The sequence below is a fragment of the Crocodylus porosus genome, unplaced genomic scaffold (genome assembly GCF_001723895.1).
Source record: "Crocodylus porosus isolate Cpor-Errol unplaced genomic scaffold, CroPor_comp1, whole genome shotgun sequence".
Classification (NCBI taxonomy): domain Eukaryota; kingdom Metazoa; phylum Chordata; order Crocodylia; family Crocodylidae; genus Crocodylus; species Crocodylus porosus.
The window spans coordinates 16,358,144-16,380,919 of record NW_017728915.1 but is presented as its reverse complement, the minus strand read 5'-3'; the positions used below and the strand labels follow the sequence as shown (position 1 = coordinate 16,380,919).

Here is a 22,776-nt window from a genome sequence, read left to right as displayed (position 1 = left end):
TTTAGTACTTACTACTGTCAGTTTTCCATTTAACTCTGAACTTCTGTGCCTACTTCTTTGAAATGTGTACCAAATATTTATTGAAAGATATGCCAAAGTTCATTGAATTATAAAACTGATCTTCCACTAGAATGTCAAACTTATTCTTGTGGATGAGATTTTTCATGCTTAATCTCAGTTCAATGATGCATTTTATTTTTGAGTTATGAAAGTATAAAAAGATACTGCTTTCCAGAACGATTGTTTCCAATTGAAAAACAAGAAGTGATTTAGTTTGGTTTTCAAATTTCTTACATACCTTGTACTTAATCCTTGATATATCTGGAAAAAGCTTTTCACCAGCACTATGGAAGTAAACTATAAATCCTAGATAGTCACTAGGATTGTGCAAAATGGCTATGTTTTGTTTTGGTTTTGGCCGTTTCGGAGGACAGCGATTTGTTTCAGTGTTTTGGATCACTGTTCCATTTCAATTCAGCCAAATCTGTTTTGGAGTTTCGATGCTGATTTGGATTCAGCTGGGAGAGGCAGGCACAGCTGGGTGGCTGCAGATTCTCCTGTGGCTGTCCCTCCCTCTCCCTGGGTGCGGGAAGCTGTAGGAGAAGCCCCCATGGCTGCCCTGCCCAGCCAGGCATTTTTTTTCTTTTTAAGTCCCGCGCTCACTGGCTGCAGCGGTGGCGATCAGGGTCTCTGAAGGCTCATGGCAGAGCTCCCCCAACATAGTACGGGGTAGCAGGAATTACTACTCCCCCCCGGTCTGGCACCAATGCGGCAGCTGCCCCATGGTGCAGGTGCAGTGTGACTCAGCAAGGTGCTGTGCACTGTCTGGGAGCTGGGGCTGCTCCACCTGTCAGCTGGAGCCAGGTACCGCTCAGCCCCAGCAGCCCCAGTTCCCAGACAGTGCACAGTGCCCTGCCAAACTCCATTGTACCTGTGCCATGAGGCAGCTGCCACACGGGTGCTAGGTGGGGCAACATCCCTGCTGCCCCCCGTGGTGTGGGAGGGCTCTGCCACAAGCCCTCAAAGGGCCTGATGCCGCTGCTGCAGCGGTGAGTGCAGGACTGTTTTGTTTTTTTTAAATGCCAGGAGGCTGGAGCCAGGCAGGGGATGGGGCAAGGCAGGGCTGCCATGGGGGCTTCTCCCCCGGCTGGGTTTTTCCCACACCTCCTCTGGCTGTGTCTGCCTCTGCTCCAGCAGGAGGAGATCCAGGAGAAGCCCCCCATGGCTGCCCTGCCTGGCCCCATCCTCCACCCAGCCTCCCAGCACTTTAAAATGAGGGCTGCGGGGCTGTGCCAGACTCTTGCTGGGGATGCCTCTGAAACATTTCAGATGGTTTTGTTTTGGAGATGTTTCAGAGCTGTTTCAAAATGGAGATGTTTCAAAATGGGCCAAAACACCCCCGAAACGAAATGGCTGCTGAAATTTTGCACAGCCCTACTAGTCACATTCATTTCAGTGGGTTTCTGATTAGGCATAATAGTCTATACATACATTGAAAACTGCAAAATTAGGGCATGAGGCTAAAATCTATCTGTACAAAGGACCACTATAAGGTCTATGCATATGAATTAGGAGTTTAGTACCTGCCTAGCCATTTACACTTAGATAAGCACATTAAGGGTGCTGACAGAAGTATGTGCACATGTGTTGGGGGGAAGAATGCACTTTTACTTGAAACTCCATGCACCACTGCACCAAGCCCAGTGCATGGCCTGAAGCATGAAAAGTGTGTGCCCCTGGCAGCAGGGGGGCATGGCTACACTGGCAGTGGCTGGAACACAGCGGCAGTGAGCTCCTGCAGACACCGCCAGCACGGTCGGCGGCGGGGGTGCAGAAAGCGCTGGCCATAGGTTGGCAACCACCCGCAGGCACTACTGGCCATGTCAGTGGCAGCCAGGAGTAACCATGGACTGCCCACAGATGCTGCTGACAGTGCTGGCAGCAGTGACGAGCAGAAACCACTCATAGGCGCTGCTGACAGTGTTGACAGCTCTTTTTTGAAGGGGGTGCATGTGCACCCCCTACCATCACCCCTGCCCAGAAGAGGCATTGCATTAGTTCAACCCAGCTCCACAGCATCTGTATAGATCAGGTGCTTCAGCAGGGCTTTTTGGTACTTTTATCTAAAGCTGATTCACAATCAGGTATTAGATAAAAACACCAAAAAAGGCACTTCAGCTGGCGGGGGGTGGGAGGTGGGGGGATGTTGGCATGTTTATCTAATAGCTGACTGAATCAGCTAATAGATAAAGGTGCCAAAAACCCTTGCTGAGGTGCCTGATTTATACAGACGTTGGGTGAGCTGAGTCCAACTAATGTGATGCCTGGTCTGGGCATGTGCTGGGCTCAACACAGGGGTACGCAGAGCTTAAAGCAAAGCACCATTTTGTTTTGTTTTGTTTTGTTTTGTTGTTGGGGAGGTTCGGAGGGAATTATATTTGTAAGCAGCCAATGTATTTAACTGTATAACACAATGTCTGCATTCATATGTAAATAATTAATATTTGTTCCAGTTAAACAGCTTAAACATGTATCATCTTTCAGTATCACTATTTTGTAACCTAACTGTACCTAACTGTACTCTAACCTAATTGTATAACTGATTAAGAGCTGTGAATATCAAGGCTTCTAAAACACCCTCGATGAACAGTCAATTTCAAGGCTACTAACAAAGGCATAAAAACTCTGGAAAAAAGTAATAAGCCTTAATGAGGTATAAGAAAAACATAGTGCAGGCTGGACCAGTATTAAGTGATTGCTCACACAAACTTCAGGAAGTGCAGGCTTCAGTTCTTCCTTAGTCCTAAGACTATAGACGTAAACAAAGTACACTGTATATAAGCTTTATGAGCCTTTTGCATAAGATGAATTTCATCTGTACATGTTAGAATTGATTGAAAATAAGGTACTGTTCAAGCAGTGTTCCATTACTGAGTTTTAAGCACCTTTTACAATTCAGAGCCCTGAGTAGATGGGACTTTTGAATAGGGTCAAACATCATTACTTGAAATAACTTGATAGCATGATTCACCGATTATCAGTTTGACACTGACAACAGTACATGCAACATTAATTTCAGCAAAGGGTTCAAACTGTTTTCCATATTAGCTACAAAGCTGTTTTCAACACATTGCTGCAAATATAAAACGTATTAACTGAAAGGAATATAGAGCTTAATTCTTGTTTCATTAAGATAGATGAAACATATGATTATATTTTAAATGCTCAGCTACAGTACATGCTGGTTATTTAACATCATATTGGGTAAAATACTTTTAAAGCTCATACCTGGTGATTCTAATAAGCAAGAACAGAATAAAATTAGCAACAGAGGTCCACCAACACATTGGTCTATATCGGATTGGTACTGATAACTGACATAATCGGCAATCGGCTTTTTTTGGCTGATAATGTCACCAATAAATGCTGCGTGTATGTGCACAGCCGCAGTATGCATGTGGTTAGGCCGTTAGCTTGGAGGGCAGCATCTGGCTGGTAAGTCTGCTGTTGGAAAAGGGTGGAGGAAGGGAAGTAGTGATGGGGCAAGGGCAGATCAAGGCCCCTACAGTAAGGAAGGGAGTGAGGCTGGAGCAGGGGCAGGTGCTGCCCAGCCAGGGTGGGCCATGAGTGGCTTGTCCTGGGGATGCATGGGGAGTAAGGGGGCAGTTCTTCTCACTACATGCACCCCCAGGGGAAGCATCTCCCCCCAGATCTGTGCACTGGGCACAGGCAGGCTGCCACTGCGTTCTGTAGCCAGTGGTGGTGCTAGGCTCGTCCCAGCAGGGGGGCTGGGCCAGAGTGCCTGAGGTGGGTGGCAACTGTGGTGCTAGGAGGGGGGCTACAAGGTGAGCTACAGCCACCCCAAAATTCAACGTAGCCCACACCATGGCTCCCCTTCCCAGCACCACCACTGCCCGCCCCAAGCATAACATAGGCCCAAACCATCCGCTGGGAAGAGCCTGGTGCTGCCCAGGCTCCACCTTGCAGAGGCAGTCCACCCTTGCCCCATGCACAGTTCCAGGGGGCACACGCCTCCCCTGGGGGTGCATGCAGCGGTGGGAGCCACCACCCTCCCCAGCAATGATCCATTCACAGCTTTGTCCTGTGTTCCACCATGACTGAGCAGCACCTACCCCAGCCCCACTCCCTCCCTTCACCATGGGCCCTTGATCTGCTCCCCCCCATACCCCTTCCCTCTTCCTGCAACAGGCTTACCAGCCAGATGCTGCTCTCCAAGCTGTCAGGATGCATACCAGTAATTGGATCGATATTGGTCAATATGGCTCATTAATAATTGGCCATCAGTATTGGCTCAAAAAATCTTTATTGGTGCACCGCTAGTTAGCAAAGCAGAAAGCCCATGCAAAGCCGTCTGTACAATTCAGTATTTCATTGTATTTTACAAACTGATTCTATTAACTGATAGAAAAAACAGCTTATATGCATAGGTGATTGCTTAAGATTTTGCTTATGGCAAGGGGCTGACTCTATAAAACATGATACCTATAAATGGTGGGAAAATGTACAATGTTTTTAGCATCTGGCTTAGATTATAACATGTAGTTGATTCTATTAAGTGAGAATTCAGTATCTGGCAGTTGTATTTACAGGAGTAAGTTATCATTAAATCATGTTAAACAAAGGCTCAAATCTTAAGCCCATGCACAAATTTACACACAAAGCAATTCCATCATTATCAGTGGAATTATTCACTGTACACAAAGTTGGTACATAATTCAGTCTTTGCAGGATTGAGGCAATAATTAAAAAGTTCACTGTTTCTGCATTGAATTATGTCCACCTAGAATTAATACAAGTGTTTCTAATTTCATTCATGTTTTGTTTAAAAAAAAACAAACAAAAAACAACTATGAAGTGACTGAATTAGAAAATAATGAAATTATCACAACTGAGCTTTTTAAAATAATCCTAACTTTATTGTACAAAAAGCATCCATAAACAACAAATCTCTGTTTCAAAAGGTTTATGTATAGTTTACCTTTTATCCACAATAGGTTTTTGAACTTGACCCCTGGTAACTTTGACCCATGATGACATTTTAATTCCTAGGAAAATGGAATACATTGCATTAATTTCTCTGCCTGAGTTAAGAGAGATCATTCTTAAAACATCTCTAGCATATGTAAATTCAAAAGAATTGCTGTATTGCCAATTTTTAAAAACATTTGTTTCAGAGATCAGTGATGCTGTTTGTTCATAATTCCTAAAAATAAATCCCTTCACATTGTTGGACCAGTTTCACTTATTACAATTCATAACTTTTTTATCCTAAGCAAAACAATGTCTTCCCCCCCATTTCTTCTTTAAAAAAGTCACTGAAGCTTTGAATTGAGTGTTTAATCCAAACTAAACACAGTTATAGTTCCTTGTTTCTTGTAGAGCTGTCTTTTAGAAATATGTGAAATATGCGGCCTCATATAATCCACACTTGCATAGGATCTAAAAGATATCAGTCAGATTTTCTTCTAAGCAAGAATGAAGCTATAGTGGCACTATCAAATGTTCCTTTGATCACTACAAGCATTAGTTAGTCAATGAAAATTAAGATTAGTATCTATAAATTATATTCAGCTTCCCCTAAAACTGCTCCAAATTCTAGTGCTCTCAAATACTGAGTATGTTTACCAATCTCACCTCCCTCAATTCCTGTCTAACTGCCAGTTTTAAAAATGACATAAAAGTTCAGACCCAAAGCACCCCAAAAGGACCCTCTAGTTGATGGGATCTCCTATTTAGAAATGGCATGCAAGTTCTTTCAGAATAACATTCAGTGCCCACTCAGGGCTCCTCCTGACTGTAGCTCTTCCTCTGTCATTCAAGTTATCTCTTCTCATTCTTGGCTGACCAGCTCTATTCTTCAAGTTCCAGAGATCGCTCTCTTGCTCATTTTGAAGCACCCTCTCCAGGATACAGATCATGATCATCTTGTGGGGGACGGGAGGGAAGGAGAGTTATTACCAGGTCAAGGCCAGAGTCAGAGCCATAGCTGCTGCCTGCCCCACCACTTGCACTCAAATCCAAGATGAAGGGTATTTCCCCTTCCCCCATGTTAAATGGGGGGGAAGATAAACAAACAACTCTGACTTGGATTCAGGTAAATACAATATATTCCTAACCTAAAGGGAAAAGCAGCTTTGATGCTTATAGCTATTTGTTCTGCCATCTGCAAGTCATTCCAGTAACTTCAGGGGAAACCGAGTATCAGCTCAGTGCAGATAAACAAGCCACCTCTTCTCTTAGTCCTTGCATATAACTAACTATTCCACCTGCTGTACCTGACTTGTGGGTAGTATGACACATCAATTACCACTGCAGAATACATCACAAAGTATAATCTTATGCAAAAGCACAGCACTACTCTTTCTCTGATGTGTTTGCCACCAATTATCCATTAGGTGTTAATTAAAGAGAAGTAAATCCAGACTAGAGATCTGTTAACTAGGAAACACGAGACAGTCATTAAGGCCGTTTATAGATACTACATTTTTCTACATTTAATCTGGACCACAGCTGTCACTGTATCTACGTGAACGTCTGTAGTCCGAATTAAAAATGGCTCCAGCCCGAATTAATTTTAATTTTCATTCAGTGAAGATTAGTTAATGTAGGCTAGGGCAGTCCAAAATAGGCAATTTAAAACTGTACTAATTAACATGTATATGCATCTCCAGCTTGCTGTTGCTTGTGCGCAGCACCAGGCATAGCAAATGAGTGCAGTTTTGTGGCCCTGATTGGGAGGGGTGGGCAGTGTCCAGCCCCTGCTGTCTCTACTGCAGACGTGCACAAAAACCACCCTGATAGTCAGTGATCATCTACTAACCTTGAGTTTGAACTGAAATTTGATTCAAACTGTATGATGCGAATCAGTTCAGAGAACGGTGAGCACATCTACAAACGGCCTAAAATTTGACTGGTCTAGACTGAAATCCAGTACCGGTTTACTACACGTCGTAACTTCAGCAGCAAGAGAGCGCAGAGATTGCTCTGGGTACGTGCAAACTCTGGCCTGGATTCAAAACATGGATACACAAAAACGAAGTGAATGGTTTAGAGCATCATCCCAGCAAGTGAGGCGGTGGGTGGGTCACAGCCTCTTTAGATTTAAAGCCCCTTGGAAAATACCAGTTCATTCATTTTTTGAGGACAGAAACAATACGGGCAATTCCTCTGCTGCAAAGACCACAGCAGAGCAGAAAGTTTTTCACACTGCAGACTCCTGTTTGAAACCTCTGGGGTGATCTTCTGAAGCGCCTACCAGTGCCAACGCCGCGCGGTGCCCTCCAGCTTCCCCGGCTGAGAATCGCTGCCTAGGCGCCAGAGCCGGGGGGCTCCACCGTTCTCCACTCCAGAGGCCCTTGGAAAACGCCCGCTCGGGGCTTTCCTCGGTTTGGGCAGGACAGACAAACACGAGCGCAGCTTCCCCGGGGCTTTCACCCACGAGGATCTCTGGGTTGGTCTCCGGAGCCTGCCCGCACCCTGGAGGGACCTCGACACCCGCCGCCCCCGAGTCTGACGGCAGCCAGGGGCGTCCCTCAGCCCCTTCAGCTGATGGGGGGGAAGCACCGCGCAGCCCAAGAGCTCGGAGCGGAGCCCCCAGGCGCCAGGAGGCGGGGACGCCGCGCCCGGCCCTGCCCGGCCCGGCTGCGAAAGGCAGCGGCATCCACTCAGCCCCCGCCCGCGCCCCGGCGCTCAGCTCCACCCTCCCTCAGGCCCTGCCAGCTGCTCCTTCCGCCCCGCGGCCCGCACTCACGCTCCGCAGCCCGGCGGCACCCGCCCCGCTCGGCGCAGCGCACACAAAGCAGCAGCGGCGGCGGCTGCGGGGAGGGGGAGGGGGGGAAGGGCAGGCTCCGCCCTCGGAACGGCCGCGCTGCGCGAACGGCCTCTCCCACAGCGCCTCACCCGGCGGCAGGCGGCGCTACACCCAGGGCGGGCTTCTCCGCGCCTCCCGCGCCGCGCGACGTCCGCGCGGGCGCGGGGCTGCGCTGGGCCTGAGCGGATCGGCCGCTTTGATCAGGATGATCCGGGTCCCGGGCAGGCTGGCTTCTGCCTCCGGAGCCAGGGGTTGCCTCAGGATGTTTTCCTCAGCCCCGATCAAGGGGAGGTGCGGGGCGCGGGGCCCACCCTGCCGCCACATCTCTGCCCGTGGAGGACAGGGGCATTTTACTGAGTCTAGGGGGTTTAACTGACTCCTCTGATGGGTAGATTCCTCTTCAGGCCGGCTTTCGGGTTGGACAGCGCTTTTTAAATCAGGAGGCCTCGTTATCTGTAAGCAAGTCACTTGGCAGGGAAACAGCGTGACTGCCCAGGCGGTTTTCCTAGTTGCACCAGCATTCTGTAAGCAACCAGCATTCTGTAGATTTGGTTTGGACAGCACATCTTGTGGACACCTGCTGGATCTGACAGACTCTTCCAGGTGGAAGAGGTTTGGGTTTGAAGTTGTAACATCCCTACACACTTGGGTTTATATGTAGGAAAGTGTGTTCTAGTTTCATATTGCTGTGAATCTTGTTTGTGTTGTATACTGTGCCTTTTTTAGGACTGGAAGATTACCTCCTCTCCCCTCCTTGTCGTAGGAGTCCCTCCAAGGCACCCATGCAACCAGTTTGGTGACTGGCTTCTTCAGGAGTGATGACCACCTTTGAATTGATTGGTCTGCATTAGCAGTGTCAAATGATGCCATTTCTGGTTGGGACTGGATGCCAGAAAAGTGATTTAAGGGTCAAGCCACCTGGGCCTTAAATCAGGTGGTTTCTTTCTGCTTCTGGGGCTGCTGAAAGCTGAATTGAGAGTTAGAAAGCCTGCTTACCATGGGAAGGGAGTGGGGTTTCCCCCACTTCTTCACTGGAGAAACAAACTGAAGCTATGAGAAGGGAAAGCTTCAGGTTCAGGGAGAGAAAGTCTGTCTCAGGGCTTGAAACCTGTTTTTTTTTCTGGGTTTTGAATGGGATGATGCTGGAGGGGGGCATCAATCCCTGCAGCAAACTAGCCAAGGTTAGAGCCTGGCAGTTTTGCTGGTGTGGTCTGGGCCAGGGCTGAGAGCCTGGCAGGTTTCAGTTGCTGTTGGAACTTCTTTTGGGTTCAGCATAGCTGTGCACTGAACCCCAGCTGCGTGTCTTGCTGGCAGTTTTGGCCATGCAGACCTTGGGTAGGATGATGCCATGAGTATTATTCTCCAGTGCAGACTGACTGGAACTGGGTCCTGGTCAATACTGGCTCCTGTGTTGGGGATTGTACTGTCTCAGCATGGTGGGATAGCTGAGACTTCATGTCTAGGTTGCAGCTGTAAGCCTGAGCCCTTTTTGCTGTTCATAGCTGTTGCATTGCAGCCCACCTGAGTGGGGCTGAACCCCAGCCATATGTTCGGCTGGTAGATTTGGGCCAGGTGAAGCCTGCCCCAGCACTTCTTATCCTTTATCCAAGCCTCAGTGCTGTATAGTAGGCCTGGCTGACTTTTTGCCACCCATTTCAGGCCCAGTGAAATAGGCCTGGGCCTTCCTTTTTCCCCTTTGTAGTTTATGCCCTAAGCAAGCCGTGTGGTTGGGTGTTAGTTGTAATTTAAGACCAAGCCAAGATCAGCCTGGCCCCCCTGTTGTTGTTTTCATAGTTGTAGGGTCTCAGCACAGCAGTGCAGGAATAGGCCTGGTGCCTTTTCATTGTATGTTCAGACCCTGGTGCAGGACAGGCCTGAGTCCCCCTTTTATTGTTTTACAGCTGTTGTATCTCAGCATAGCTGTATTGCTGAGCCCCTCTGTATGCTTTCTGCATGTCTGGCCCTGGCTCGGGGCCTGGCATGTTTTGCGCGTGGCACATGTAGCTCTGTGTCCTGATGAAGCATCATGGTTGGTGCTGGTTGCAGTTCAGGCTCTTTTACTGGCTTTTCTTTGAGTTCTCTTGCAGTTTCCTGCCCTAGCAGATCTGGGATTAGGACTAGAAACTTTGGGGTGCAATATGCTGATGAAAACTAGTTAACTCCTCAAAACCATCATGTGGAAGTGGAGATAAGTGCTACAGCTTTGCAGGGAGCACTGAGGGGCCCTTACAATGCAGAAAGACCTATGCTCTCTAGCAGCTCCCTGTGGTGCAGTAGACCCATGGAGCAGCTCATTGGACTCTCCAGTGTGAGCCCCCCTCTCCAGCCCATTGCTAAAGGACAGGTATAGGAGTACAGGCCCCCAGAACTACCCATGAGGGAACCCCAAGTTCCAGACTGCCTGGGTATGGCTAACGCCTCCTCATGATGGTCCCACCTATAGACTTTGTTTTGTAGTTTATAGTGTTTTACAATTATAGTTAGTGTTTACTTTTGATTTTTCTTTATTCTTTGTAATAAATTTGAATTTTGTGTTTACAGTGCTTGCGAGGGAAGGGTTGTTGGTTTTATTGGACACCCAAGTGATTCATTTAATGTTTCCCAGGTAGTCTGGGTGGGGATTCAAGCCAAGGTGAAATATATTTAGTATTCCAGAATTGAACTCAGCCCTTGTTGCTGCTGACAGGTGCTCAGAAGGGTTACAAAGTAAAAAATATAAAAACTGTCATGAACTGGCATCCTAGGGAGAGAGAAGAACCACACATTTGAGTTAAAGGACAATGTTGGCTTAAGAAAAAACACGTTTAAAGCGGCCATGAACACATTTAGGCTGAAAATCGTGTGTGAAACTTTGTAGCACCCAACAGAGGCCTAGACACTGACTTCAGTTTCAAAGGTATGAGTTTAGAAAGGGAGTGTATGATATGGTTGATATTTTAGTGGTAGAATGAAACTGGACCCACTAACCCAGGAGCTGTCTTTCCATCACATGTCACATATTCCTCCCTTCTTGTAACAAGAGTCCCTATTCTAGGATTTGGTTTGAAGGGACCTATTTGGATTTACAAAGGAGAAGTGTCCACATAGCATTCACTAGTTAAAAACCCCAAAGCATCATTCCTTGATGTCTCATTAGCAAGCATGCAGACCTAAGATCCCTTTCAGTTAAAGAATGCAAAGGGCGTATCTCCATGTCCCCATACAGGGATGCTGCTACAGCGTTGTGCTTTAGTACTTCGTTTTGGCACGCAGTTAGATTTTGCCACTATAACCAGCGAGTGTGCCGCTAGTGATGTAGCTGGTGATCATATGTAGGCCTGTACGTCATACAGCAATGTAGCGCGTTGCTACGTTGCTGTAGGGCAACATGTAGACATGCTCAAAAAGAAAGGTAATCTCTGAAACCAAGCCATACCACTGCTCTTTCTTCTCGCCAAATCTGTGAGCAATGAGAGACTTTCTGTGGGGCTGGAACAACTACCTAGTGGTACCTTGCAGTTTTGCATCTTCTTTGATAGGTTCAGCAGACTCTGAGGTTCTACACAATGGCCTCATGTTTTGACTCTGTTTCAGGATTCAGTGTAGGAAGGAATCCTCCTATTTTCTATTAGACACTTGCTAACAAATGGTCACACTATTGGTCACTTTATATCGTAGAAAATCTTGTCTTTGATATGGGAAAAAGGGAGTAGCCTGTCCAAGATCTTTCTTAGACATCAGCTAAGCTTTTAGAGGCCATGAGAACTTAAAATCTAAAGTTCAAGAGGTTTTTCCTCTATCTAATCAGAAATTAATAAGATTTTAACACTCTTGAATATTAGATTTCATGTTTCTGAAGAGCCCTACAAGCGTACCAGATTCAACACAGTAGCACTAATGTGGCAGCTGCCTATCAGCCAAGCATTTTTATAGTTTTCCAAGCATAAAGTGCTCATCCACTGATTGATGAGAGCTTCTGCCAGCAGGTGGAGACAAAGGGAACACCTTAATCTAGACAAACCTCTCAATTTGAAGTTTGGGGAAAAACAAAATTGTTAGAGTAAGCAAATACCCAAGGGAGGGGGTTTTGTTTTGAGGTCTGTTTTCCATTTCCTACTCATTGCACTTGCCAGTGACTTTCAACACTGCAAATTGCCACAGTCTCTGCCACATGTCAGGAAACAGTTTAAACTAAGGGTCATTTCAGATGACTGTGAAAACTACCTCCTGCTGTAGTAAATATTGATGTTGTTTAACGGGTTCCCTTACACTGGAAACTTAGGTCTCAGATCAACCAAAGCACTACAAATGATCCAACTCATTTACAACAGGAAAAATAACTGATGTTAAGAAAAAACAACCACGGAAATAAGTGCGTTGTTAACACTACCTTCTTGAAACAGGGTTTATCTTAAAATTCAAACAACAAACAAATAAATAAAAAGTCACCGTGCCGGCATAACCCTGGCGGGAAGGACTGCATCCTCCCAGCGGCAGGGAAAAACAAGCCGGGGACCAGCCAAGACGGCGAGCCTCTGACCCCGCTGTCCCGAGGTGACCTCCAGCCCCGCCGTTGTGTCTTCTTTATGCTCCATAGGCCGGGACCGCGGAATCACCGCTCAATCCCTGCAGTGTCTGTGCTCCTCAGAACTCCCTGCCCCACAAGCACCACCGCCGCTTGTCTCCGAGGCCGCTCGGGCCCGCCTTAGCACGGCCCCCGCGCTCCCGCACTAGCCAATGAGAGCCGAGTTTGCTGGGAGGGGGGGTGCAGTGTGAGAGGGCGCCCAATGAGGCGCGGCGTTGTTGGTGTTGTGACGGGGTGGTGGGCGGGGGTCGGTCCGGGTTGCTATGTGGCCGGGTTCGAGCAGCTGAGGACGGGGTGGTTGTGAGGTCTTCCTCTGCCCCCGTCATGAACTCGCTGGAGCAGGCGGAAGGTGAGTGACTCCCCCGGTCCCATGGCTCCTCCTGCTTGCCCTGGGCTGCCGCCCGAGCTCGTAAGCGGGCCCCACCTCTGGGGGCGGCGCGGGCTGGTTCGCGCGGAGCCGGGCAGCTTTTGGCTCTTCCCCCTTTTTTGCCCGTGCCGGGTGGCGGCTCCGGGCCCGCGCCTGCACCTGCTTCCGTTTTTCCGGGGGCTAGAGTGGCTGGAGGAGCGGGGCGCTGGCCCGAGAGTCCCATCTGCACCGCCTGTGCCACCGGCCTGGCGCTGCCTCCCCGGCAGGGCTCCGGGACAGTCTGGCGGCAGCCGGGACCGGCCGCTCTTGCCTTTTAGAGCTCACAGATGGCTGAGCCTCCTTCTTGTCTTGTAGCGGAGCTCATGCTCGGTAGAGCCGGGCAGATGCCTGTGAAGGGCTGTCAGGGACTCGAAAGCTGCTTTCTGTGCCTCTGCCAAAAAAATAAATACAGAAGTCTCATGGTTGTGATGCCCGTTAGTGGTCTAGCATGTATAAGGTCTTGGCATATTGACGGTGGTAACGGAAATTGAGTTTTTGAGGTGACTTAATCACTTATTGCAGTAATGTTATAGAATATGTAGTAAAACGTTCCTTCTTTTGGTGAGAACTGGGAAGCATTTAAATACCAAAATAATAATGCCTTTTAAGATGTGGTTTTTGCAAGATGGGTTGCAAGAGTTTAAGAGGAGCTCAAAGAAGAGCTTAAAAACAGTATCTCAGTGCTTGCTTTAAAAAGTGCTTAAACTGATGGGATTAACAAAAAGTTCTAGTGGCTGCATCTATACGAGACGCTGACTGCATAGCAGCCTGTGGCTACTGCACAGTAGCGTCACGTGGCAGAAAGTGTGATGTGATGCTACTGTGCAGTCAGCATCACGAAAAAGCCATTTTTGGCACTACTGCACAGTAACTTCAGTTAATACTTGTTTGTACAAGTACTTAACAACTGCACGGTCAGTGTCTTGTGTAGATGTGGCCGAAGAAGAGTGTTTTGTTTCAAGAAATTATGTCAGTGCGCATATTAAAACATATATCTCCATAACAGCCGTGATCTTAATGCAAATGGTTCTCTAAGCTTTTATTGTCAATGTAGAATTCCATGTAATATAATTCGAAATAATATTTTTCTTTTATCAGCTTGTATATGTTTCTCTGAAATAGGAGTGTCATAGATATGGCTCATGGAGCTCCATCACCCAGTGCCGCTCCTTGGTGCGAGATGCTCCACCCGGCATATGGTGGCCCAGCTTTGTTTGGGGCCTGGGATGTAGCATCTGCTCCAGGATCCGTGCTACACATGGTACCCACCCTAGCCAGTCCAGGACTGCTCCACCTGGCACACTTCCCCTCAGGCCAGCAGTATGTGCACCATGTGCATTGTAGATTGTGGACTGAAAGCAGTGTAACGTTTGTGTCCCAGGTCAGCGGGGATAGGGATGGGTGGAGAGTGGGGGTGCTGCATGCAGTGAGGATCCTAGACTGGCAAGGGTGATTGCCATGTTTAATACAGATCCCAGAGTGGGTGCCCTTGTGTGGTGGATCTGGCATGGTGAGGGAGAGGGGTCTGTGGGCCCAGTCCAGTCTGTAGACCAGCCCCATGCCACTCATCCAGCTTACAGGGTCAGATGAGTTTTGATGCCCCTGCTCTCTAACATGAAATGCTTTAAAGAACAGTTATTCTCATTTGAAGCTGAGATGCTTTTAAAGTATGGACTTCGTTGAGAGCAAATTCAATCTTAAAGTGGTATTTTGGAGCCTCAAAACTAACTTTATTAAACAGAACAACTTCAAGTTAAATATTCTTTAGAAATATTATCAAATATTAAATATAGAAAAGCAGCTCTGGTCTAAAACCTGACCAAACCGATCATGTAAATCAGGGCTGTCCAACTGGCAGCTCCAGGGCTGCATGCATTCCTCAAGGGGTTGATTTGTGGCCCTGGGACTGCCACCCAGTCCTTGCCTTCCCCTACCCCTCCATCACTTCAGCTGCAGGAACAGCCAGAGTCTCTAGGCTCTCTCTCCTGTTTTCACTTTCTGTTTCCACCCCAGGGAGCAGTACAGTGCAGACCACAGCCTGGGGCTCCTGCATGAGTGGTGCAATAGGGTAGCGTGGTTGAGAGCTAAGTGTGAGGTTCAGGCCCTGACACAGCGTGGCTCTAGGGACCACTAGCTTGCACCGGTGCAACTTATGCAGCAAGCCACCTCCACTGCTGTGGCTTGTGAGGCGTGGGACCCCCAGCTACTTAGAAATTGGGCACCCTGACATAGATTATATGCTATTTTCTTTATCTCTTTCTCAGATCTCAAGGCTTTTGAGAGAAGACTTACTGAATATATTGCATGTTTGCAACCAACTACAGGACGCTGGAGAAGTAAGTTCAAAAATATTTAAGAGAAGTTGGATTAACTCATAAGTACATCTGTTGAATTTTGAATATCTACATCCTTGTGAGTTAATTGCAGCTTAATAAAATACCTGTATCGTGTGTGTGGGCCTAAGGTAAACTTCCTAACTAAACATGCACAAGCTACCAGGAAATACCAAAAGTAAAATAATGATTTAATGTTATTTGTACAATAGTATTACAGCATTTGCCCACCTTTGGAGCCAATGTATAGGGGCCAGAAATAGCTTGTGCTCTTGATAAACAAACCAATCCACGTCTTGTACTAACAGTTGATATAGGAAAGAGCAACAATACTGAAAGCATAACTAACTGATAGCCAGTTCAGTAAAGGAGAACAGGGTTGAATGGGATTTTGAAGACTGAGACTGCAAGTGTCCTGCTCACCTAAATGCCTTCAGTCAGACAACCTGTGATATGCTTTCCTATTTAGGATGGGATCAAGTCATCCCTGTAAACCTGAAAGAGCTTTGCTTGGCAGCTGACAGGCCCTTGATGTTAAGTTATAATGTTTGGAGTGTGGGCCCCATGGCATGAAAACCATAAGATTATATGACATCTGGGTGGTCAGTGGCAGTAACACCAGGATTCCTCAAAGCAAACTGAATTCTGAGGACTAAGAGGATCATTACTTTCCCTGGTGTGGGCCAGGTACTGAAGGTTGGCATGTCATGAACACTGATCCGTTGCCAGCTGGCAGAGGTAGATAGTCTTGCCCTAGGTCCTGAAGCAGGGACATTGAAGGAAATGTTTGCCCTCCCTGCTCTAACATTGAGGCATTGGGAAGTATTTCCAATGGTGGACAGAACTGCTTTGGTTGGTTGGTTGTGTTTGTTTTGAAGTTTTCCCTCTTTCTATATCTGAGCAATTAACCTACCTAGAAAACACTTGACATGGCAGCTAATACTTCCTGAGGTCAGGGGATCCCCTCTGACTGAGGGCAGACTGAGGCAGTAGCTACCTGAATCTGAAGAGAAATAGGTGGCAATGTAATAGCAATGTTTTTGTTTGTTTTTAAGGGACTCCCTTTCCAAACAAGTTTGCACTTTGAGGCTTTATGAGGAAGTCTATATGTTCTTGTGTAGGATTTCCTTTAACCATCATATCTTTTGAGAAGGAAAACTTTCTAGGTTCTCTGGTTTCTAAGTTATTTTCTAGTGTATCTTCTAAAGTTTTCCCTCCATCGACACTATAAGCTCACTAATCTATAGCATTTACTTTTTAATGTATAGTCACTTTCCAGCTATTGGAAACCTCTCCCATATCAGTTTAAATATTTTTAAATGTAGACTAAAGTTTTTCTGATCTAATGTGAACTCTCAAAAAGGAGGGAAAAATATTTGAACCAAGTACTGAGTGAATTTATCATTCAAACGTTTATAAAAAGGCTTTGTTTCTGAGAGGTAGAGCTTTTAGTGTCTCCATTTGTTAAAATGGAAGAAAAAAATGTACATATCTAGCCAGAGATTTGTGGCATCCTGGGGGAGCCTTAAAATCCTTTCATGGATGCCACATGGTGCTAGCACTGTTAGGTGTGCGAACATGATCCAGAAAAGAAACCCAAGATTTTAACTAGGAATTCATAGACCACAAGAAGTCAGAATGCTGTTGACACTTTCTGAGTTCTTTGCTACAGGTGTATTACTTTAGTATTTTTTTCATAATCAGAAAAACAAGTGAAGAGTAGGAGATGGCATTTCCTAAGGGATGCCTTCAGAACTACTGATCTAATAAACCTTTTCCATCTCCTCAAATGGTCCATTTGGTGGATGTAACTTGAAACAAAGAGTGTGCTGTTGGTACTACAGCATGAAAAAGTGCTGAGTCCATCTTGCAGACAATAGTTTGATTGTTGAGGTTATACCTGGTTCACAGTTTCAGATAGCATGTGAGAAGTCAGTAACAAGAAATTCACAGAACCTAAGAGAGCATCTACACGCATGTTTTAATGTGCTTTAGCCTATTTTAATGCACATTAACATGTCAAAAAAAAGCTGTGTGCTTTTGCTAATGTGCATTAAAATAGGCTAATGTGCCTTTTTTTAGTACCTCTCCATGGAGGTACTAAATTGAATGCACAGCAAAAGTGCTTTAAAGATCATGTAGAAGTGCCCAAGGAGGGTTTGAAAAGCTATTGCCAGCAGACTTTCTTTTGTTAATCTTTGTTCCTGCACTTCCTACAATCTTGTTTTGGTAGTAACAGCATATTGTTGGAGATAGCACAATAACAACTTTTAACTTGTAAAGCTTAACTTGTTGGCTCTGGTTCTGTAATGCATGCCTCAGCTTACAGGACTGGGGCCTTGGTGCAGTTGGCTGTCGACAGTAGTCCAAAGTAGCATATCAGTATATTACCTGTGCAGCATATTGCATGGAAGGTTACCCAGTTACCTTTTTCCTTAATTTTTTCCATCTTATAAGCACGTCTACATGAGACATTTACTGTGCAGTAGACTAGTTAGCTGCCCAGCAAACATCTCAGCGTCTACACATTCACCCCTATTAGGCTGGGGTAAACTAATTTACTCTGAAGCACGATGAGGATAGTACTTGTAAGTACTTGTACTTGTAAAGTACTATCCTGCTGCAAATTAAAAAATTCTGTAGCAATGCATGTGCAGATGCTAGAGGGGCTGGCTGGGGCATGAAGATGCTTCAGTGCAGGGGCTAGCAGCCCCCACACTGAAGCAACCTCGTGCCCCAGCCTGCTCCTCCACAGCACGCTGAGTCAGGGGAAACAGCCCCAGGCTGGCAGGCTGACTCCCAGATTCCCCCAACTCAACATCCTGTGGTCCAGACCTGCACACCCAGTAGCAATAAGCTTCAGAGCCTATTTTTTTTACATTAATAGGCACATGTAGATACACCCCCAGTTTCCAAATTTACTTGGAAACTTTCTATTTCTTTGTCCAGGCAACAGAATGCCCTTAGAAGCTCAAATGCTTTCTGGAACTATTTTTGTTCTGTCCAGGAAGTTTTTTAATAGGATATTTAAAAGACTGTCTTGTTTTAGACTTTTTTTACTGTGTGCCACTTGGACCTCACAAATAAAAAGGTGGAACTTCAGGTGGTGAAACAAACATGCAGATGGACCTCTTTAGGCAGAGAAATCTAGCTCTTTTTTGGATGCTCTTGAACATCAAGAGCCAGGAGAGAGAACAGTACAATTGTCAATTTGTAATGAGAGGGTGGATATCTTTGAATTAACATGAATCAGATATATGGTACTATTTATGACTCTTACTTTTCCCATTAGTGATCCTTATATTCGTATCCGTCTGTACTGCAACTGGTGCCTGGAACTGGTTAATAGATCCTGAAACCCAGAAGGTAAGTGATATTAATCTGATAAAGCTTTTTGGGATTCCTTCGTTTTGCAATACAAGTATATAATCTGGATAATAAACTAAGTGTTGTAGTTAGGAGTTGTGGATTTTGTCTTCATTAATGGAAAGGTTGGCTTCTTGCCTAAATTAAAGTATCACAGGAAGAGGGTCATGTAGGTTTTGCTTAGAGGCAATGCTTAGACTTTTGCTGAGACTTTGCAAGAATTTCTGGTGCATTTTGCAGCTGTGCTGAATCTGGGGTTCTTTTCTTCTAGAAGAATAATTTTCTACTTTGTGACAGTAAAGGATGGCCTACTGAAGTCAGTGTCAGTGGGACTGATCCAGAATCAAAGAATCAAAAGCAGAGAGTACACTGATAGGTTAATGGATCCTAACTTAGTGTTTCCTTCTGTGGCTGTAGTGTACAAAACTGGCTCTATTCTAACCCAAACTTCTTAATTTTTGGCAGAAGGATAACTAAAATGGCCAAAATATAGATTTGTTGAAATACATAGGTAGCTGTATTTGTTTAATGTGAACATTTTAAGGCAACCAATCGGGGGGGAGGGGGGGTGTAGTTTTTTGTTTTGTTTTTTTCCCCTCCCCTAGTCTGTATTGGTGAAGTACCTGAGCCTTGGCATTGTGATTTGCTGCACCAACTTCTGTAGTTCATTTTGAAATGATAAAACTTGTGTCTGAACTTTACATCTCTGACATGCATCTAGAGGGATAGCTATTGAGCAGATTAACTTTATTCATAGGGAGAATATGTATGTTTTTGAGTAAATGTAAGAGCTTTACATTACCCCCATCTTGATGCAAGTGTGGTGAAAGGTTTGTTTTATTTATTTTATTTAAACAAATATTTCTACATTCCAGCAGTAAAACAAAAGTAGAGCAATTGCATTCTATTGAACAATGGAGGGGTGGGGGAGTGAGAAGTGAGCAATCGGCTACTTTTTTTGTTAAGTAATATGGAGGACTAATGTTGAGATCCATTTTCTGTCTTTAAGCTAAGCTATTATAATGAATAAGTTAGTTTTAAACCCCAAACTTTAGAAAAGATAATCTACAGGTATGGTAGCACTTTTTTAACCTTTTTTCTTTTTCCCTTCAAGATTGTTTGATTTCTTTCTTAGGTATCTTTTTTTACATCATTGTGGAATCATCCTTTCTTCACAATCAGCTGCATTACTCTAATAGGCCTGTTCTTTGCTGGAATACACAAAAGAGTGGTGGCACCATCAATGTATCCTTTGATAGCATTTGTCAGGTGAAAGGTGATTGTTCTAATGGTAATTGCAGCCACACTAAATCTGTCTCATTTTTAAACTTTTCTCCAAAAATTAGCACTTTCCTTTGACATGATCCATACAGCATAGCAGCCCGATGTCGAACTGTATTGGCAGAGTACAATATGTCTTGTGATGATGTAAGTGACTTGAATTTTACTTAATACACGTGCAAAACTTGAAGGTGCAAATAGATCTGTCTCTGGAGGGGCTTAATAATCTATTTACATTTTACAAATAAATGCAAAAATATACTTAACTCTTCTTCCTCATTTAAGTATAGGGGTAAGAATAACTTGTGTAATGACTTTGCAGTGGGGCTGTATTAAACTTCAGGATTTGTTTGCATCTGTTCTTCTGTTTTGCAGACTGGAAAACTAATTTTGAAACCTAGGCCTCATGTTCAATAACCACAATCTTCCTTCAAGTCTATTCACTGCTGTGAACACCAGAAACAACCTCTTTCTCAAGGTAGTGTGGCAGCAAAAAGCCAAATGGGACTGTTGGCAGTTGTCTAGGAGTAAAAGTCTTATTTAAAAGTGACAGCAAACTGTGCAATATTACTTTCTGGCATATTTATCCAAATTCTCTTTTGAGTGTTCTTGTGTCACCAGTGCTTTTGCTACTTTTGATTACCTCTTTTTTCAGTATTAGTGTCACTTTTGTATTTCTGCTAGAGCAAAACAGCATACGGTTGAAGTATGTTAACTGGTTTCTAAGTTAAACTTGGAAATCAAACCTCATTTGTTTTATGTCTTTGCAAACTACTGTAAATAGCAAATCAATGCCAATGTTAAGCAAAGAGTAATACATGTATAGATTCTTGTTCTCGTAAGCCAGTATTGAAAGCAACGCCTGCCATTCCCACAGCTTTTTATTAAAACATTTATTAGTTGCATCTTTTTTTTTCCATCCCTGATCACAGTCCTTTTGGAATTGGAACACAAAAAGATGTTATAATAAGACAATCTGATGAAAAAATTGGCCTTATGTTTAAGAATATTGAAAATATGTCAAAATATTACTTTGTCAAACTACATACAGTACTTCAGCCACTTGCATTGTGGTTTTATTTTACTTCATTTGGTTTCATCTGAGTTGCAGTATAACCTGTTTTAATACAATTTTAGCATTTTAAAACTGTCTTAAATATACTTTTGACTGTAAGAATTATGTACAGTGTCTGAATTCCATAATACCCCTGTTTTAAGAGCAGATTTTATGCTGTGGTAGTCTGTCCATGAAACTAGTATTGCAAATGTTTAACTTCAGATCCAAATCATTTGGTAAAGGAAACTATGTAAACAGTGCCACAAGTCAACTTACAAAACTTATTTTCAAGAAGTGTTTAAAAAAGAAAAAACTTCAGTGTGGCTGTTATGTATGTACATAATAGTTACAATAATCATAACAGCTTAATTTTAAGTGTACAAAGGTGCCTTTTTACCTGTTTCAAATTCTCTTTTAATTGAATATGAGACTTAAAGAATACAAAGCTATTGCAATTACAGGAACCCCTTATACAAGCAAAGCTGCCTCTTAAGGAACATGGTTTAACAAGTGTAAACTCACTCAGCTGAGGCATTAAAATTTTTGCTTGTAAATTCTTTTCTTCAGAAGTTATGTACTTCTGTAGCTCCCTTATTTTTTAACTGCTGTAAATATTGTAGATACATATGTGCATAAAATAAATGCTTTATATATAAATAGTATGTCAACTGTTTTTGTATTGTAAATTAATTAATTTGGAAATGTAGAAAATTACAAAAGTAATGGCTATAAACCATTGAAAACTCCAGTGTACAAAGTGTTAATTTTTTGTACTTCTGTGAAGTGTCACTTAAAATCCTGGGTGCTGAAGTCACCAAGATATGAGCAGCATGGAAAGCAGTAATGGTTTCCACTTTTCTTCATTGGTTTGGTTTTGGACCCCATTTGACTTTGCTCTTGGGATTATGGGTAGAAATCGTTTGTGTGTTATCCCAAACCACACCCTTCTGCACTGGGAGACTCCTGAGGAAACCTGGGCATGGCACTGCCTGACCCCAAGATTGGTTTTTGAGTACCGGCCAGCCTACTGGCAGGCCTCAGGCCTGTGCACTATGTACATTGCCCCAAATAAGAAACTGGGCAGAGATTACAGCGTAAATTCCTTCTTGGGTCACCCCAAAATGCTCATCACTGCCACTGGGAGACTCTCATGAGGAAGTCTGGGTAGGCCAGTGCCTGACCCTTGCAGTGTTGTCTCATGCAAGTTGTTGGTTGCCTTATCCCCTACACGATCCCTGACCCATGCAACTGCCTGATCCTAGGTGAGAGGCAGGTTAAAAGGCGGATGAAATGTTGTCTACCAAGCCTCCCTTCCAAGTCTGTGAAGTCTATTGTTGGTGCCAAGTTATACAAAAATGATCAAAAGGTCATTGGAATCCATGCAATAGTTGGAGCGGCCCTCAGTTTTGGTGCAAAGCACAAGTATGGGCAAAGGAGAAGGATTCCAGACAGGAGTCACTCCCTGGACATCTTCAATCAACTCCTTAGATTAAAAGTGCTTTTTAGCACACCGTAGTGGGTCTAGGTCAGGGGTGGGCAGTTACTTCAGCTGGAGGACCACTTCATGAGTTTTGGTGAGCTGTTCAGGGCTGCAAGGGTAGCCGCCCCCCCCCCTTAACAGGTGCCCTGTACCCTGGTTGCTGTCTAGAGACTGGAAGTCTGGCCCTAACTCCTGACCTTTATCACCAGAAGTACTCGTCGTGGGAGAGGATTGTGATCTTGGAACTGGAAAAAACCCAAATCATATACTAAAAATCAAATATTTACTATAACATATTTTAATTTTCTTTCAAAAAATATTTTGTCCTGGTTTTACATGTGTTTGTGTAGTGTATATAGAGGTGATTGCATAATAGCTCAAAAATAAAGTCTTGCTTTTGTATATTGTGTGTATGTGTGTTGGGGTGTATATGTGTGTGGGTGGGATGGTGAGCAGGT

General features: G+C 44.6%; 2 protein-coding genes across 2 annotated transcripts in view; one reads left to right on the top strand and one right to left on the bottom strand.

Annotated features, from left to right (window-relative positions):
• The window catches only part of LOC109310540 (nuclear receptor coactivator 5-like), a 43,913-nt gene extending 36,064 nt beyond the window's left edge, over nt 1–7,849 (bottom strand). Inside the window, exons 1-2 of the mRNA XM_019535751.1 lie at nt 7,772–7,849; nt 5,000–5,066 (exon numbers count right to left, since the gene is read on the bottom strand). Coding sequence (XP_019391296.1) covers nt 5,000–5,058 — 59 coding nt within the window. The 5' untranslated portion in view covers nt 5,059–5,066; nt 7,772–7,849. The remainder of the gene's footprint in view (nt 1–4,999; nt 5,067–7,771) is intronic.
• Nucleotides 7,850–12,623: 4,774 nt separating this feature from the next.
• Nucleotides 12,624–21,586, top strand: CNEP1R1 (CTD nuclear envelope phosphatase 1 regulatory subunit 1). The gene is made up of 6 exons (XM_019535752.1): nt 12,624–12,744; nt 15,066–15,137; nt 18,427–18,500; nt 19,636–19,745; nt 19,874–19,928; nt 20,157–21,586. Exons 1-6 carry the CDS (start codon nt 12,720–12,722, stop codon nt 20,196–20,198), a joined length of 378 nt encoding a protein of 125 aa, XP_019391297.1. The 5' UTR covers nt 12,624–12,719; the 3' UTR covers nt 20,199–21,586.
• The last annotated feature ends 1,190 nt before the right edge of the window (nt 21,587–22,776 follow it).